The sequence below is a fragment of the Rousettus aegyptiacus genome, unplaced genomic scaffold (genome assembly GCF_014176215.1).
Source record: "Rousettus aegyptiacus isolate mRouAeg1 unplaced genomic scaffold, mRouAeg1.p scaffold_m13_p_8, whole genome shotgun sequence".
In the NCBI taxonomy this organism is placed as follows: domain Eukaryota; kingdom Metazoa; phylum Chordata; class Mammalia; order Chiroptera; family Pteropodidae; genus Rousettus; species Rousettus aegyptiacus.
This window is the reverse complement of record NW_023416311.1, coordinates 21750470-21766957: the sequence shown is the minus strand read 5'-3', so window position 1 is coordinate 21766957 and position 16488 is coordinate 21750470. Positions and strand designations below refer to the sequence as shown.

The window sequence follows — 16488 nt, the reverse complement described above, 5'->3', positions numbered from 1 at the left end:
TGGAACCATGGGCTTGGGAGCCCGGTGTGGGGCCAGGACCCCTTGCTCTCATGGAAGCACCTCTGCAGCTGAGATATTCCTACCGATTCTCAACCACCAAATGCAGGTGTGGGACCAACAAGTTTCATATCTCTACCCATCCTACCTATCTCGAGTTGGCTTCTTCTGTGTCCCTAGTGGTAGGACTTCTGTTCAGCTAGACATCAGGTGACTCACAATGATGGAATTTCTGTAGTTTAGTTGTAATTTTGATGTAGTTGGAAGAGGAGGCAAGCACAGTGTTTACCTGCTCCCCATCTTGATCAAAAGCTCAGGAAATTTGAATAAAGTATGGACCTTCATTCAAAATAGTATATCAATATTGGTTCATTAATTGTTATATATGTATCATATTTATATGAAATGCTAATAGAGAAACATGAGTGTTAGGTATATGGGAACTCTATACTATCTTCTCAATCTTCTTATAAATCTAAAATTATTCCCCCCAAAAAAACTTTATTTTTAAAAATGTTTAGTCTCTCATAATTTCTCCCCAAAATGATGCGTCTTGTCACACAGTCACAGGTTTCCTGCTGGCCTCCAAATCTGAAGCTTGAAACTGGTGATTTGACCTTCTTCTAGTTTATGCAATATTTTTGGGAGCCCTTATGTTTGCCCTTATTGTTTGCCCCCTCCCCCAGCTCTGTTTGTCTGCATGTCCCTAGGTCTCAGCTTTGCTGTCTGTCCAGGTCTGACCAAGAATGAGAACATCTATTCTCTGTTCTGAGACATCTCTGTGTGCCCATGCAGCAGATTATCAAGCTTTCATTCTGTGTCTGCCCCACAACAAGACTTGAGGGAGCTACCTTTTCCACTCCTACACATTTAACTAGACCAAAGGCAGAATCTTGGGGAAAGTGCCCTGTTTGGTTGGCTCCTAGAGTCCCCATGGAGGGGTGAGGCAGGACCCATTGTCTCTGGGTGCCAAGAGAGAGAGTTGGAAATAGAACATCCTTCTAATTCTCCTACCTCCTTATCATTTGCCTCCTCTATCCTTTCTCCAGAAAATGGAAAGAAGTTTTCTTTACCTCTCTTGTGTCATATACTCCTTCCTGGTTCCAGCCTCACCATTAAGCCTGAAAGGTGGTCAGAAGTACTTCTTTATATTAGGAGAAGACTTCAGAAGTCTGAATCTTTCCTGTGAATCTTTAATATTGCTAGTTTTCTCTGCCCAGGAAGTTGGCTTTGAAGCCTCCTGTCTCCCAAAGAAGTCAAGTACCTGTCGTCTTGCCTTGTGGTAAGAAGTCTCCTGACTTGGACTTTACCTTAACATTAACATGCACCAGTGTAATACTTGCCAAAATATTATTCCTATTACATACTGACAAGGTATATTTGAGTTCTATGGATAGTCCCTGTGGAAGAAGAAGTCAGAAGGAGATGGGTCCTGTAGTGGGAGATCCAGTTTCCTAAAGAGGGAGAGAAATTTTTCCTGAGAAGGCCCGAATAAAGAAGCACTGGCTCTGAGAAATGAGAACAGGGCTGTCCCAGAGGCTGGAAACATGGCTAAGAAACACACCAGATGGCATCTGGATGAACCTTGGGGCCCAAGGATAGGATTCAAAGGGTCCATAAATTTGTATGAGAAAGAACATACCTTTATTTTCATAACTTCTAATTGGAATCTAGCTTTTCTTTTTTTCAGTTATGAGCACAGCTACAAGGCATGGTGGAATTAGCAGTACTGTGACTTTGCCACTAGTCTAGTTCTATCAGGTTACAGTCACTGCACATTATTTCACAATGTTGTTTATGCTTACCACTACGGTACTTCAAAATTATGATAGTTATTACACCCACTGCTAGATCTTATTATTTAATGCATTAACAAAGAAGAACATGTATTATTATATCACATGTTTGTTTTGTTTAATATTTTGGTACTGTTTTTAAATATAATTTATTTCCTTTGTTGTTACCTTAATTATTCTATTTTGTACATTTAAAGACATAATTCATAGGCTTCATCAAACTGCCAAAAGGATCTATGCATGAGAAGACTCTTTAAAATATTACTTTTTCTGACTCTAAGATTTCTTTCTATAATGTAATTTTTTCTACATTGAAATTCTCCAGTTATTCCCAAGCCTTTGATAAAATCTGTGATTTATATCTATCTTCTGTGTGTTAGCAGGGTTGTGGTGAATTGAAAGAGGATACAGCAAAGGAAAATGAGCTTTCCAGAGGCTGGGGACTTGCTGCATATTGAGAGAAGACGATAGTCTCAGTGTCCCAGTTGTGGACCTGAAGTGAAGGTATACAGGGCTGAGATGATGCTAAGCCCTTAGATGGCAGCAGGTAACCAGAAACAGCTGTAGGGTAGACTTACTCACATATAGATCTGAGGCCCAGCTTTTTCCCCCAAACATAAAATGAGATGACCCTGGAAAAGGAATATGGCTGACTTTCGAGTAACAGCAACACAGTGGAACCAGTGATTGCTTTCCTTTAAATAAGTCTCATGAGGGTCTATGTGACCAGGGCCCAATTAATTATATTCTCTAAGCGCCCACTAGAGTTGTAGATAATCACTTGCATAATGATGTGCCACGGTCTGCCCACTCTCTCCTAAAAAATACTTTGTTATCACTTTTCCTGAAAACCTGTCCTAGTTATTGTCCCTGTCCATATGTTTAAAGTTCCTATTTGTGCCCAAATGGGTTTTTCCTCTTGTCTTTTCACCTCTTAGAGTCTAGCATACACCAGGTCAGGATAATTTTAAGAGACAAACACTTTTATAATATAATAATGCTCCAAGCTAGCTACTGGATTCTTACGTTCATGGGAAGGCCCCTTATTTTGACTACCCCAGCATCCTATTCTTCCATACTACCCAGTAGGAAACCAGAAAATGCTGAATGAGGTGCACCACCTGGAGCAGGTGGCAGAGGATCCAGGACCCATGAAAAAAAAGTATAGATTTACATTATGGTCCCTAAATTTTTTTAACCTTCTCTCACTGATATGTGCTATCTATGCTTCCACTCCCCAAATCTAGGATGATTTGAACTGCTTTAACCACTAAAATTTATGAGAAGTAAAGCTTATAAGGTGAAATCATAAAGACCAACCAGGTCCAAGCTGGTCCTCTTGGAAGATTTATTTCTAGATTCTCATCTTACGACCCAGATGCCCTGTTGTAAGAACAAGCCACATGAAGAAGTCATAGGTAGATGCTCCCAGCTGAGCTGATCCTACAGCCATCCTTGCCTAAGTACCAAACATATGAATTACCCAGTGATTCTAGCCTCCAGCCAACTTGAGTCTTTCAAGTTAAGCATCATGGGGCAAATAAGCCATCCCTTCTGAATTCCTGACCCAGAGATTTCATGAGTATAAGATACTTGTTGGTTTATACCACTGAGTTTAGGGAAGTTTATTACAAAGCAGTAGTAGCTGGACTTAAAGACAATAAGTCTCCTGTGATGGCCACATGTGTGGACCATGGGCAGAGATTGGAGCTTGGCTCCAGGGGAAGAGATCAGAGGGGCAACCGGTAGAAAAAACTTGAGGGGACACTGTGTCTCTCCAGTTCCCTTTGCATTCTGCAATGAGCGGAACTGACTTGAACTTGATATAAAGTGCTGTTTTATACAGTTTTCCGCTAACAGCAAGTCAATTAGGGCATGGACTCCACTGTCTCTGCCCTCCCCCACCTCACTTTCTCAACAGGAGCAAAATGTCTCAATGAAAATTTGATATAAATACCAAGTATGTACTAGATAATATGGCCTGTCCCAATAATTCTAAATTTTCCATAAAGGGATTCTGATGATAGAGTATTATGGGGGTCAAAGCTCAAAACAGCTCCCTGCAAGCAAGAAACTACTTTTCAATTCCAACATTTTGTCTTAAAAACTAGAGTTCTTCACCATAACATATTAAGCTTTATTCTAATATTAAACTTTCTTAGATTACCTGGCTTGAGGTGAAATGAACATTGCATGAACATGTATCTTGTTTATCCTATGATGCTGGGTATCCTCTAGCACATTGCTGTATCCCCCATGCAAATGCCAGAAGGACAGGCATATGGAATCCTGATCCCCAGAGCTCTTCCAAAGACATCAGGTTTCTAGGAACCAATTGGGTTACTAAGGAGCGCTTTTAGAGGAATACTTATTAATATTTATGCTAATCATCAATTAACATGTTTTATCAGAAAAATTATGCAAGAAGTAAATGGATCCTGCATGAAAGGAGGATTTCCAAGAGATTGGGTCAGAGAATCTCTAGGAGAGTCAAAGAGTGGTCAAAATTTCTTAGCTGAGATCATTAGTAGCATTTTCTGTAGAGTCCAGAATTTATGCTTTGGCTTGGCATATAAACTTTATTCTTTGTGAAGACCATGGCCTTGATCCTATGCCATCTCACCTTCCTAAGGAACACAACTCCATTAATGATCAGCTTCAAGCCCTTCTCTATTGCCTCCTTCCCCTCCACACCAGTGTCCCTTATCCTCAGAAGCCCTTCCTTAGGCAAATGAGCACAGTAATTCTGGAGAAAGCTGGGAAATCTAGCAGAAAACAAACATATACTTTCTGATCCAAAAATTTCACTTTTAGAGAATTTGTATTTAGACATACTTACACAAGTTCATAAGGATAAATATACAAGAATGTGCATGTAGCACTACTTGTGAAAACAGAGCAACTTAAACATCCATCAATAGTGGACTGGTTAAATAAACCACAGTACAACAGAAAGGGATGTTGGTAATAAATTGTTGAGTGAAAAAAACTTGCGGAACAACATGACTACATTAATAACAACAAACTATGCATGTTTAGATGAATGTATGTCTATTTCTATTATATCGCATAACTTCATGGAGTACCATTCACATCATATTCTTGTTTTATAAATGAATGATGTACCCTAAAGCTGTACAACTGTCTCTATATGTGTGTGAGTGTGTGTGTGTCCCCTGACATGCTTCTAGGGACACCCTGTGTATGAATTTACCCTAACACATAAACTCTCTGGGAGTACAAATCCATCTTTTCCTTGAGCCTATAATCTGCACAAGAAAAGAGATTGTTCTTCTCTTTATCCCCAACACTCAGCACAGAGCCTGGGACAGCAATTAACAGTGTTTGAAAAAATATGGGTGCAACCATTCACTGGGCCAAGGGTGTCAATTACTTATCATTCACATGGAGCTGAGAACCAGGCGTGTCCTAGGAAGAGGAAATAAACTTTTAGTATGTAGTTTCTAGGCTTTTATACACACATGCACATTCACTCACACCCAGTGTTCCTGGCTCAAACTGTATTTGGAAAAGCTGAGTTAGACAAAGATAAGCCATTTTCTTTGCTGTAGGACATCTCTAAGATTTTAATATGTGTTAATATTCTCTAAGATATAGTTCTGAATTTTACTGGCTGTGAAGTACTTCTAGAGGATATTTTCATTGATGTTCTGAGGATCATCAATTTGTAACAAGCTATGTTAGAAGAATCTCAAAGGAAGTGAATAGGTCCCAGATGAAAAGAAAACTTCCAAGAGATAGGGTCAGAAAATCTCCAGAAAAGAGAAAGAGTGATTACATTTTCTTAGCTAAGATCATTTGATATTCTAATTGTGTGGCTGGAACTAATAAGGCAATGGAAAAAGAAAAAATTTGACAAGTGTGACAAAGATTAGCAAAGCATGCTTGTTGATTGGCATCATGGCAGCAGAGACCCTCCTTCCTGACTGGGGCTTCTGGGGGAGCTGACAGGTCTATTAGTGAAGGTCCCAGGGAGAAGGGAATTGGGGGCAGCAGATTTCTGGTTCTTACTTGAAAAGCTTTTGACTTAGTAGGCAGAGCCTACAAGTATATGCAGATTTTGTAAACTCACCAGATAAATATTGATGATGAGTTAAATTTTGAACTGGCTCACTCTTTGGTACTCTTCTTTATGCTCTAACTCTATCCATTGTTTCAGCCAGAATATGATCAGTAGACTGATGGCAGCAGAGGTCAGATTACAATGAGTGAAGGGTGAGAAGTAAATGAAAGGTAAAGATATAAAACATGTGTAGGCAATTTTTTCGAGAAGTTACCATATTTACTTTATTAAAAGATGATGAGTGACATCAGAACAAATAGTTTTGGCTTAGGGGAAGAAATGAGAAGTTGAAAAATAACAGAAGTACAATGATAGACTAAGGTCCCTAAAGGGAGGGTGGCTAGGAACAGATGTCCAAGCACATGTGGCAGATGGTCCTCCACTTTCATTGGCAGGGAGAGATGAGAGAAAGGTGACAGAAGGGTGGGTAAGAAGTTGAAAAAGTTTCTTCATGGGACCTTTGTTTTTTATGTAAATAAAGCATCACTTTTAGAAGAATGGGTATGGGTTGAAATAGTCCTAGTGAATGGGGAGGAGACCTGGCTACTAGAAAAACTGCTGAGCCACACTGAAGACCTGTGTATGTAAGGTTAATTGTCCATGTCCCATATCTGTAGGGGCTTCTCTCAGTATGCTACACATCCTGAAATAGGACCAGCAGTGGTAAAAAGCGGTAGCGGAGATTGTCAAAGAGAGAAGTGTTACAGTGCGAGCTCTCAGAGGTGGGGTACTCCAGAGAGTAACAAGAGCAATGTGGAAGCCAAAGGAGTGAAAGTCAAGAGAAAAGACAGTCATTGGCATTAAAGATGAAACAACATGAGATGTAAATGTTGCCTGGTCATCCACAGAGTCATTTTAGCTTCCTTGTATGACATCAAGACTCAGAGCAGATATAAGACTGAACAAGCTGCTGAGGTATGCGAGGAGCAGGGAGTTGATCAGAAGGAAAGCAAATGATGGCAAGGAAAAATTGGAGGTGAGATTTTTACACAACTCTTAAGGAATCATGCTATGACAGACTGCCAGTAGCCCCTTCAAATGAAAGATCTTACTATTTCTCTCAAGGGACCTGATGGACCTCCTCATTCACACACACACACACACACACACACACACACACACACACACACACACGCACACACCCCTTGCTCCTTCTCTTTCCTGTTTTAAGTACCCCATAAGACTTATTCTAGAAATATTTTTGTGAGAAAAAATACTGAATACCACTGATGAGGCCCAACCCTTTCATTCAACCCAAGACTCAAGACCACACAGTGAGTTGACTAAAGTGCCCACTGCTCCATCCCACTACAAGTGTGCACTCTCCCCTAAGTCGTAGCCACTAGAGCTAATGGTCATTAATGAAAGATCCTTATTAAGGCTGATGAATTCAGTCTGCTAAGGTGCAGCAGAGCCAGGCACTGAGGAAGAGAAAAGCAATGACCATAGTGGGGTCATGGTATGCCCTGGAAACTGGTAGGAATGGGCAGAGAGACCAGAGAAAGAGAAATGAGGATTGACAGGCCATGGGGAACTCCAGTGGATGATTCCAGTCTAGCTGGAGAGGCCAGCCTGATAACCAGGCAATAAAAGTTGAGTTCCATCTGCCTCTCACTGTGCAGGACCTTAAATCATTGAGTATTTAATGGGTCCTGTTTATGTAGAGACTCTTTTTATAAACTGTTCAGAACAGGGGTGGGAAGGAGAAATAGGGAGAGGAAAATTTCCTTTGAATTTCCATTGCTTTTAGAGTCAGCAATTTAATGAGTCATGCATTCTAATTCCTTGCTTTGTCTACATGTTTTCATTTCAAAATGCTAAAAAACACTTTGTTTGGAACATGGCTATTCTTAGCTCATATATCAATAGTGCACATCCATTTCTCACCATATTAGAAAAACTTTCTTAAGACTGGGTTGAAGCAGCACCATAGTAGTAGCATTGTTTATCTAGCTATAGTTTGTAGAAATCGCCTGGGAATCTCTCTATTCCCTTGGGATGCTCTTCTACTGGCCTCCTAGGCCTATTTACCATCCACAACTTAGCTCCAGACCTGACCCAAAGGTCCCGAGATCCCATAGTCTGAACGAAAGTGGAAGACCATCCTGAGGAGTCAGTATCTTGGCAGGCCCAAGATAAGTCAGGGCTTCATTGCTATTTTGAGACTTCATGGCCCTTGCAAGACTGTTGAGGGAATGAAATAGAAGAAAAGAAGCTTCCCATCTACAGGTCATGACTTCCAGACACATCAAGAGAAAGCTTGACCATACATCTTGGCAGAGATATAGCAATAGACAATCCGGGGGATTCTGCAATCCTCCAGGCTGAAGAGCTGAGAGAAAGGCTGGGTGTGGGTCTTCTTCTGTCCCTGCCTTCTGTACCGGATCTCTCTCTACACTCCATTGCAGTGCCCTCAGCCAGAAGTATCTATCCCACTGTGCTTATTCCACCAGTGATAGTTCACTGGGTCTTGGGGTTCACCTTCTTTTAAAGGCTGCGTCCCACTACAATACCATACAGTGTGTATTTAAAGCATTAATAGCAAGCACCTTATCAACACCTAATGGATAGCCAACCAAAATCAAGAATACAATACAAAACCGATATCTCAAGGAATTGGGGTAAAGAGGTACCCTACTTCTCTGGACATTGCCTCTCCCCTTTTTCCATCCACATGTTTATAGTAGAAGCTGCCATGTTTGTACCCTCTGATCCTCTTCCCCTGGACACTATTGATTTGATCAGGTGTGGGCAACAATGAGTTTGTTCCTGGAGAATTTGTAATTGAGGCCATACAATTCAGGCTGGCTGCCATTTTAGAAGCTTTTTGACAGAGATTATTTTTACATGGACAGAGAAACCAGAGAGGTGTGGACAGGCAGAAAGAAGCAGATTTCTTGGGTTTTCGAAATCCCTCTAGGCCCTTGGTCCAGCCATCACTGAGGCCTTGTGTTCTATGAGACACCTCCCCCTAACCCTTGCCTAAAGTCTTCTTAGCTCTACTGGACTTCTGTTACTTGCAACCAAAATGGTACCATAAGTGTGAAAATGATCTGATATGGGAAGTCGGGACACACTGAGGAGACTCCTCCCTACTTTATAATTTTACCTAGCCTGCTCATATCAGTCACAGGCACCAAGGCAACTGCTCAGAGGGTTTCAGATCTGAGGAAGCCCCTGAGTGTCTCTATGCTAGTCCCAATGCCCAGGCTGTACTTTATCTTAAGGAGGTCTCCAGCCAAGGAACTGAAGGACGAGGAGGCAATGTATTCTGAGACCTCGTTGCTGGAAATTGATGTGGGAACACGTTGCAGATAAGCTGTGCTGCCTTCCCTTCCATGTCCAACATCTAGTGCTGAGGCCACAACATCAGGACTCACTCTTGTCTCATGTCTTTTCTTGTTAGCTGTCTCTCCCTGCTCACTGCACCAAGAAATCTTTGAGAGATGTGTGGGTATGCTCCCAAGGAAGCAGGAAACAAAGTGTTATGTACATTTGTGTATAAGCATGGGTGTGAACATGTAATGGGAATGAGCCAGGAGCCCTAGAAAGAAGTTGGTGGCTTAGAAAAAGCTGGTTCATTCCGCTTGGGCTATTGGTACCCCCAGAGACAGGTGAAACTAAATTGCTTAATTCATGCCTATCACAGGAACAAATAGGAAAATATTTTCTAATTTGGAAGCATATTGAGCAAAATGGGTCTTTCTGACTCCATCAGACTTCTTTGTCTGTTTGCTATATGATATCCACTAAGGTAGAAAATTGTCCTTTTCCTCTGTAGCATCATGTTTATCATTTGTTACAGCCCCTATTGGACATGTAGAAATGTTTGTCAGCCCCACTCCTTACCTTCATTTCTCAACATGCTTCTCTTCTCCAAGGTAAGTCAAGTCCCAGGATGCTATCATTTATTCCACCCCTCTCACTTGAAAGGGGTGACCTGAAATAGGGAGGCTCAGCCCATATTGCTCTGGACCCTCACCAGCCTTCCTGAGCATAAACTTACTCTGAGCCTGCCTAACAGCATATATCAATTTCAGCTTCATCTTGCTGCCTTCCAGACTTCTCCCCAGGGTCAATGAGAATGGTTCACCATGCAGGTCAGCACACCCTAGGTCAGGGGTCTCATCAGCTTCCACCTTTGAGGTCCCAAACAATGAGTTGTATTGTAGAATTTTCCGAATAGACCATTATCGCATTCTATGCTGGACTCCTGGGAGAAATTGCTAATGATCAGGAGCTATAGTCATCAGATATATTTCTACTTCTTATCCACTCCCCCACAAACCTAACTTTAATTCATGTCCCCCACCATATACACTTTTAGTCACCACTAGGAGTTAGTTGGTAGCAAAGAGGGCTGGCAATCCCATTCAAGCATCCTTAAGGAGATCATTTCAGAATGTACCTATTCATAGGACTCACCACAGACCAACTCCTTAACACCAGCATCACAGATCAAAATTTCCTTCTTTACAAAACCACCAGAGTTGAAATTCCTCTTGAGTTTTTATTGTCATCAATGTCTCCAAGGAAAAGAAAAAGAGCAGCATCAAACTCAGGGAAGCCTGTGGCCTGGTAACATGAAACCCGTTCCACTGAACTGACTTCCTTATCTATAAGCAAAGAGGGGCAGAGAAGCCCAGTGGTTATAAATATCAGTTTGGGATTCAGAGACATAGTAGGAATCCTAGGTTTACCTATGTCTGCACAATCTAGAGTAAGATGATTAATGTTTGTCTTACTTTACTCCTATAAAAATGGTGTTAATAACACCCTCATGGGGTTATTGTAAGAATTAGTTGAAATTATCTATGCAATACTTCTGTTTCTATGCTGCCACATAGTACACTACAAATGATATCTATTGATGTTTTTTTCTAATAACAGAGTATCCCCCTAACCCAATCAGTTTCTGATAGTGTCCCCTTTCAAACACATTCTCCTCACCCATCCATGCATCTCAAATACAATCAATGGAAACCTGTCAGGCTCAGGACATACGGTAAAATCTCTGTATCCAGCTTGGACATATGTCCTCTCAGGACCCCTCCCAAATGTCCTCTCCATAGGTCTCCTCTCCCCAACCCAACACTTGGCAGCAAAGGCTTCCAACCCCAGCACCACCCCCTACCTGAGGGCAGAAAACAATCAAGTCCTGAGCAAACACTTGAGAAATCGCGTTTCTCCGAGGGAGTTTGGGGGGAGAAGACTTGCCAAGTGGGGAAGTCGGGGGCCTGGCTCCTCCGTGGTTCCTCTCCCCCTCCAGGGGCTCCTCTGCCCCACTTTTCCTCATTCTCAGGCTTCCCTTCTCCAGGTTGCTCAGGCAGCCGCATCAGGGGTCCAGGGCGATGTTCTCAGAGAGATTCGTGAGCACATCAAGGGAACGTCAGCGGAGACACTGAGACTCTGCAAGGAGTTGACAGAAACTTACTGCCTGCACAGTGCTAGTTGATTATTTACTCAGTCAGTTGCCAAAATAATTCACACCCTCCCTTCTGTGTTTAAATAGGACAATAGTAGAAACACAATCCTGGCACAAATATAATTACAGTTGTGACAGATGTTTAGTTATTAATAAGACCTCAATGTCACCGGAGGGTGTTACACAATAAACCAATAATGTGCATTTGGAACCAACCTTAATATTTACAGGTACTTTTCCATTCACACTCTCATGGGATTTGCTGTAGTATAAGCAATGCAGAGAGAGCTATAGCTACCAATGTGATTGCAACTTGCAAGAAAGCCCAGCTCCTTGCCAACATAATTTGTTTCTTTGTCATTGACATCAGCAGAGCCACAAGAACAAAGTTGGGGGCACAGTTAGAAATAGCCATATTATGGAGAGGACTCTTGCCAAACCTCCTAAACTTGTGATGCTACTCACAATCTCAAGGCAATGCCATCCTAACTTTCTTAGACAAAGCAAAGAGCATCCAAGACTAGAGTTCCTTTACCAGCTCTAGTCCAGATTTGCTTCCCACATGTGGAAGCTCCTGGGCCCCTTTGATGCCACTATCTCTCTCTACATCTGGTTAACCTCTACTAGTCCTTTATGACTTGACTCAGGTTAAGGGACCTAGCTGGGTTACAATTGCCCTCATCTGTGCCTACTTTTGTTATTGTCCACGATCTCTGTCCTTCTCTTCCCCAAATACTGCAGAAATGTTTGTTGCCCCAGTCCTTACTTTCTTCCCTCAACATGTACCCTTTTGAGAAAAATTCCAGGCAGAGTAATTCAGATGTATACTGTGATATCTGGGCCTAGGTAGGGACAACCTTAAAATAATTGGTGTTCAATAAAAACTTATTGAACTCACATTTAATCAATATTGGATCTCTTTATTAAAGTTAAAACTCAATAATAAAACAAAGAATCTCAAGAGATGTGAGGTACAGAGAGCTTAACTGGAAGAATTCTGGTGATTTAAAGAATGAATCTTGGTCATCGTGGTTGGAGCCTTTGCCTGAGGAAGCTGGCCCCGGGGAGATAGCTGCACCCTGCACTGGGCAGTGGCCTCTCCCAGCAACAAGCAGTCCCCATTCCTCACTGCTCAGCCCCTGCACATCACATCCTGGGAAAATGCTCCCTACTCTGCTTCTAGCCTCTTGTTTCTGACTGGAGGTATATTTCCACACCTGTAGAAGCCAGCCCACAGATGACTTTAGGAAGCATGAAGCCTTAAAGAGAGGTGTGCAAATGTCATCAATGTTGTAAATTATTCTTGCAAATCTGTAAGTCCCATCTCAGGTCAAATGAGACAGGCTCACCTCTATGTATAACATGTGTCAATTACTGGAATAAATGAATGACAGACACACAAACTATGTGCTTTGTAACTTTTACCTTGACCAGAAACCCCCATTATCAAGGTCAGGGCTGGGCTAGGTGGTGTCTGGCTGCTCCAGATCTATAAGACCTCTGGTTTTCTGATGATTGTTGTATGAAGTTGAGCCATCCCCTAAAAGAGGGACTCTATCTCTTGTGATTGGGCTGGAACCTTCCAAAGATTGAGACGACAGGGAAACCCTATGAAAAGAAAAGCAGAAGTCTTTGCTCACTGAACAACACAGGTATAACACATCCATGCAATAGCACTTGTCTTCAGAAACATACCCCTGGCACCATTTGTCTTCAGGTACATACACACACACACACACACACACACACACACACACAAGCACTGTACACATACACACACATGCTCACAGACCAGTCTTTAAACATTCACAGGCTAGCCTATATGTAATCTCAGACCTACATTTATTCTCTATCCTCAGACGTACACACAGGAGGACTCACCCACAGCCATATAGCTTCACACGGCTACACACACCATCCCCATCAGGATGAGCACTAATATGTGCGCGCGCGCACACACACACACACACACACACACCTCTTTCATGTTCACACACACTATAGCACCTCCTTATGCACACAAGCTGCACACATACCTATATTTTTTAACTTCTCTCTAGTTATCATATTAAGTTAAAAAAGAAAACAAGTTGCCTGTTTCACTGTAGAACAAATGCAAAATAAGTAACGTTTTATTTTCAGATGTGCTTTTAGTTACCCTTACAGTCCCAGCACAATGAAAGCTATGATTGGTGGCAAATGCAAATTTAAAAAGAGAGTAATTAGCTCCCTACATACAAGAACTTCCAAATATGTAGAGGGTCTTCCCTCATCAGTCCCCTCCAGGCAGAGTGGACACCAGAGTAGGGGAACCCTGCATTACTAGTCTGACCTGCCAGGAGCTCACAGCAGGGATATCTAAGTTAATGTTACAATGGCTTAAGAACCCAATCCACTTAATTACTTGGAACTTTCTCATGGCTCAATAGGAGCTTGACACCGGAAGTAGCAGTTCTCCATGAGGAACAATTGCTTTGCTGCTCAGCTGGCCTCTGGTGCCCTTTACTGCAGCACTCACTATGTGCCAGAGAATCGCAAAGCCAGGGGGGCTGGCCCTCAGCCAAAAAGGGAATTGATTTCTCCAGCCAGAAGCCATCTCACCAGAATACTCCTCTTCAGGTCATGGTTGGCCTGACACACAGCAGGGAGGCCAAGCTGCCCTCCACAGGCTGCAACTGACCACCCATGGCCAACTAATGAAGCAGTGTAAGGTGGCATTTTCATAAAAGATGAACCTGCATCTCCCCATCTCACTAGGAGCTTCTCAAAGATAAAAGCTATAGTGCACGCACCTCCGAAGTCCTTGATGGCCTTAAATACCTTGAGATCCGTAGTAAATACCTACTGAAAATGATTCTTTGTCCCCAAATTAACTGTTTGCCTCATTTCCTAATTAAATTTCTAAGAGAAATTTTCAGAATTTCTCCTCTAAGTCCATTTGCCTTTGTTGTCATCATCTGAAAGGTTGGTGGTTTATGAGGCCTGAAGTTAGAGTTTGGGGCTACTTCCTGGACCACATTAGTGTCCTCTTTAGCTTTGACTCACCAACTTCCTTTAGCACCTGAAATGTTCTGCGATAACTGCCCACCCAGTGTGAGGCACTCTAGGCCACCCAAAAAGTGACACTACCTTGGTTCTTCCCTTATCTTTTTTTAGCAATCCATAATATACAGAGATTAGGGTAGTGAGGTGATTAAAAACATGGCTAATTGAATCAGACCATGAAGTTCAAAATCTGGCTCTGCCACTTATAGGCTATGTGATCTTGGGCAAGTTACTTAACCTCTCTGTGCTTCTGTCCCCTCATCTGCTAAATGAACTTGATAATAATAACATCTAGTTATTAGGATTATTTTTAAGCACTTGGCACAGAGTAAGTACTACATTTGCTAGCTATTTATTCCTTCCTTTTGCAGCTAACAGGCAGTGGCTGAGCACCCACTCTGCTCAGTGGGTGCTGTGCTGAACCCATAGTAGGATAAGAAGGGCAAGTACAGAGTGAATCCACCACAGATACAGCCTCACAGAGCTGAGAACACAGACACAAACACACAAACTAGAGGAGGAGGCCACTCCTACTCCTTCAATTCAGAGTCAGTTTGTCCCTGAGGGTATCTGAGAGATGAGGTTTTGATTCTCTCCTTTAATCCTACCAAGTATGTTGCTTGCCTCTGAGGAAGGAAGACATGTTACAGTCTGGGTGAACTGATCAATTTCATCATTCCAGCATATGTGGCTCTGGGCATTCAGTTAGTTGGGTGTATGGGTCACAGGCAAACTTGGTCTTTCACAGATTTTGATCTTCAGGAGTGTCTAAAATTACATCACTATACAAGTAGGAAATGGCTGAAAAATCTAATGTTTATGAACAAAGCATGTGAGGTGAGCATGTTTGTTTATTGTCGTGAATAATTCATAAATATAGATGGTTCTATTTAGTTTCTGGGAACCCCAAGGAACAGTGATTCCCAGACTGATACTCTAAGATTCAGTTCAAATGTTCACCAAGGAATGCTCCCTCCATTATGAATACATTAAGCATTAGGTTAGAGGCTTTTTGTATCCATGGCCTCTGACATGTTATAATCATGATTGTATCCTCTGTAATGCTTAACAATAGTTTTGCATGTGGATCTTTTCTATTAAACCTGCCACATGTGCCACCAAATTTGATCTATAAGTAAAATTTATTTTTGTTACAACTGGATATAATTCTGTTTAACATTATTTTTAGCATATTTCAAGTATATAATACATTATTATTAACTAGTCATTATGCTATACATTAGGTCTCCAGAACTTACTCATCTTAGAACTGAAGGTTTGTACCCTCTGACCAATGGTCTCCCTTTTTTCTCAAACTTCCAGCCCCTGGTAAACACCATTCTATTTTCTGTTACTATTATTTTGACCTTTTTTTAGGTTTCACGTATGAGTGAGATCATGCATTATTGGTCATTTTGTGTCTGGCTTATTTCACTTAACATAATGTCTTCTAGGTTCATCCAAGTTGTATTGTAGTGAATGTCAGGATTTTCTCCTTTGAGGGAATGGTGCTGATTAATATTCCACATTTTCTGTAGCCATTTGTCTATTGATGAACACTTAGGTTGTTTTCACTTGGCTACTGTGAATAACACTGCATTGAACATGAAGATACAAATATCTCTTTTAGATAGTGATTTTATTTTCTTTGTATATACACTCAGAAGTGTGATTGCTGGGTCTTCTAGTAGGTTTATTTTTAATTTTTGGAGAAATCTTCATACTATTTTCCATAGTAACACTTTACAATCTCACCAATAGTGCACATGTGTTCCCTTTAAAAGAATTCTGTTTCGAAGGTACATTTTGGACAAAATCTTCAGTGAAATGAGTCATGCCACATGGTGTTTAGTGGGGTACAACTTGCTGAGAACAAGAAGTCAGAGGCATAGTGTGAGGTCCAATTAGCCTCAAAGCAGAGCTCTGCATTTATTGGAACATGTGAGCACTGACACTTCTGTATAAGAGAAGTTGTCAAAGAAGCAGACACTCTGCTCAAAGGGCTGATGAGCAACAAAGTCTGACCGCTGTGTTTATGTTTAACGACTCTGAGACACTGTCATCTTGTAGAGGTTATTTTTTTGTCATCATTTAAAATAGTTTAATACTAAATATTTGAAAGTGCAAATAAAAAAACAAAA

At 41.5% G+C, this 16488-nt stretch overlaps 1 protein-coding gene across 3 annotated transcripts in view; it reads right to left on the bottom strand.

The window, feature by feature from the left end:
* The window catches only part of CALN1 (calneuron 1), a 520980-nt gene that overhangs the window by 468747 nt on the left and 35745 nt on the right, over nt 1-16488 (bottom strand). The window contains exons 2-3 of one of the 3 annotated variants that reach the window (XM_016138511.2): nt 12728-12910; nt 11095-11286 (exon numbers count right to left, since the gene is read on the bottom strand). In XM_016138511.2, coding sequence (XP_015993997.1) covers nt 11095-11213 — 119 coding nt within the window. In that variant the 5' untranslated portion in view covers nt 11214-11286; nt 12728-12910. The other 2 variants (XM_016138512.2, XM_016138515.2) reach the window with 2 other exon arrangements.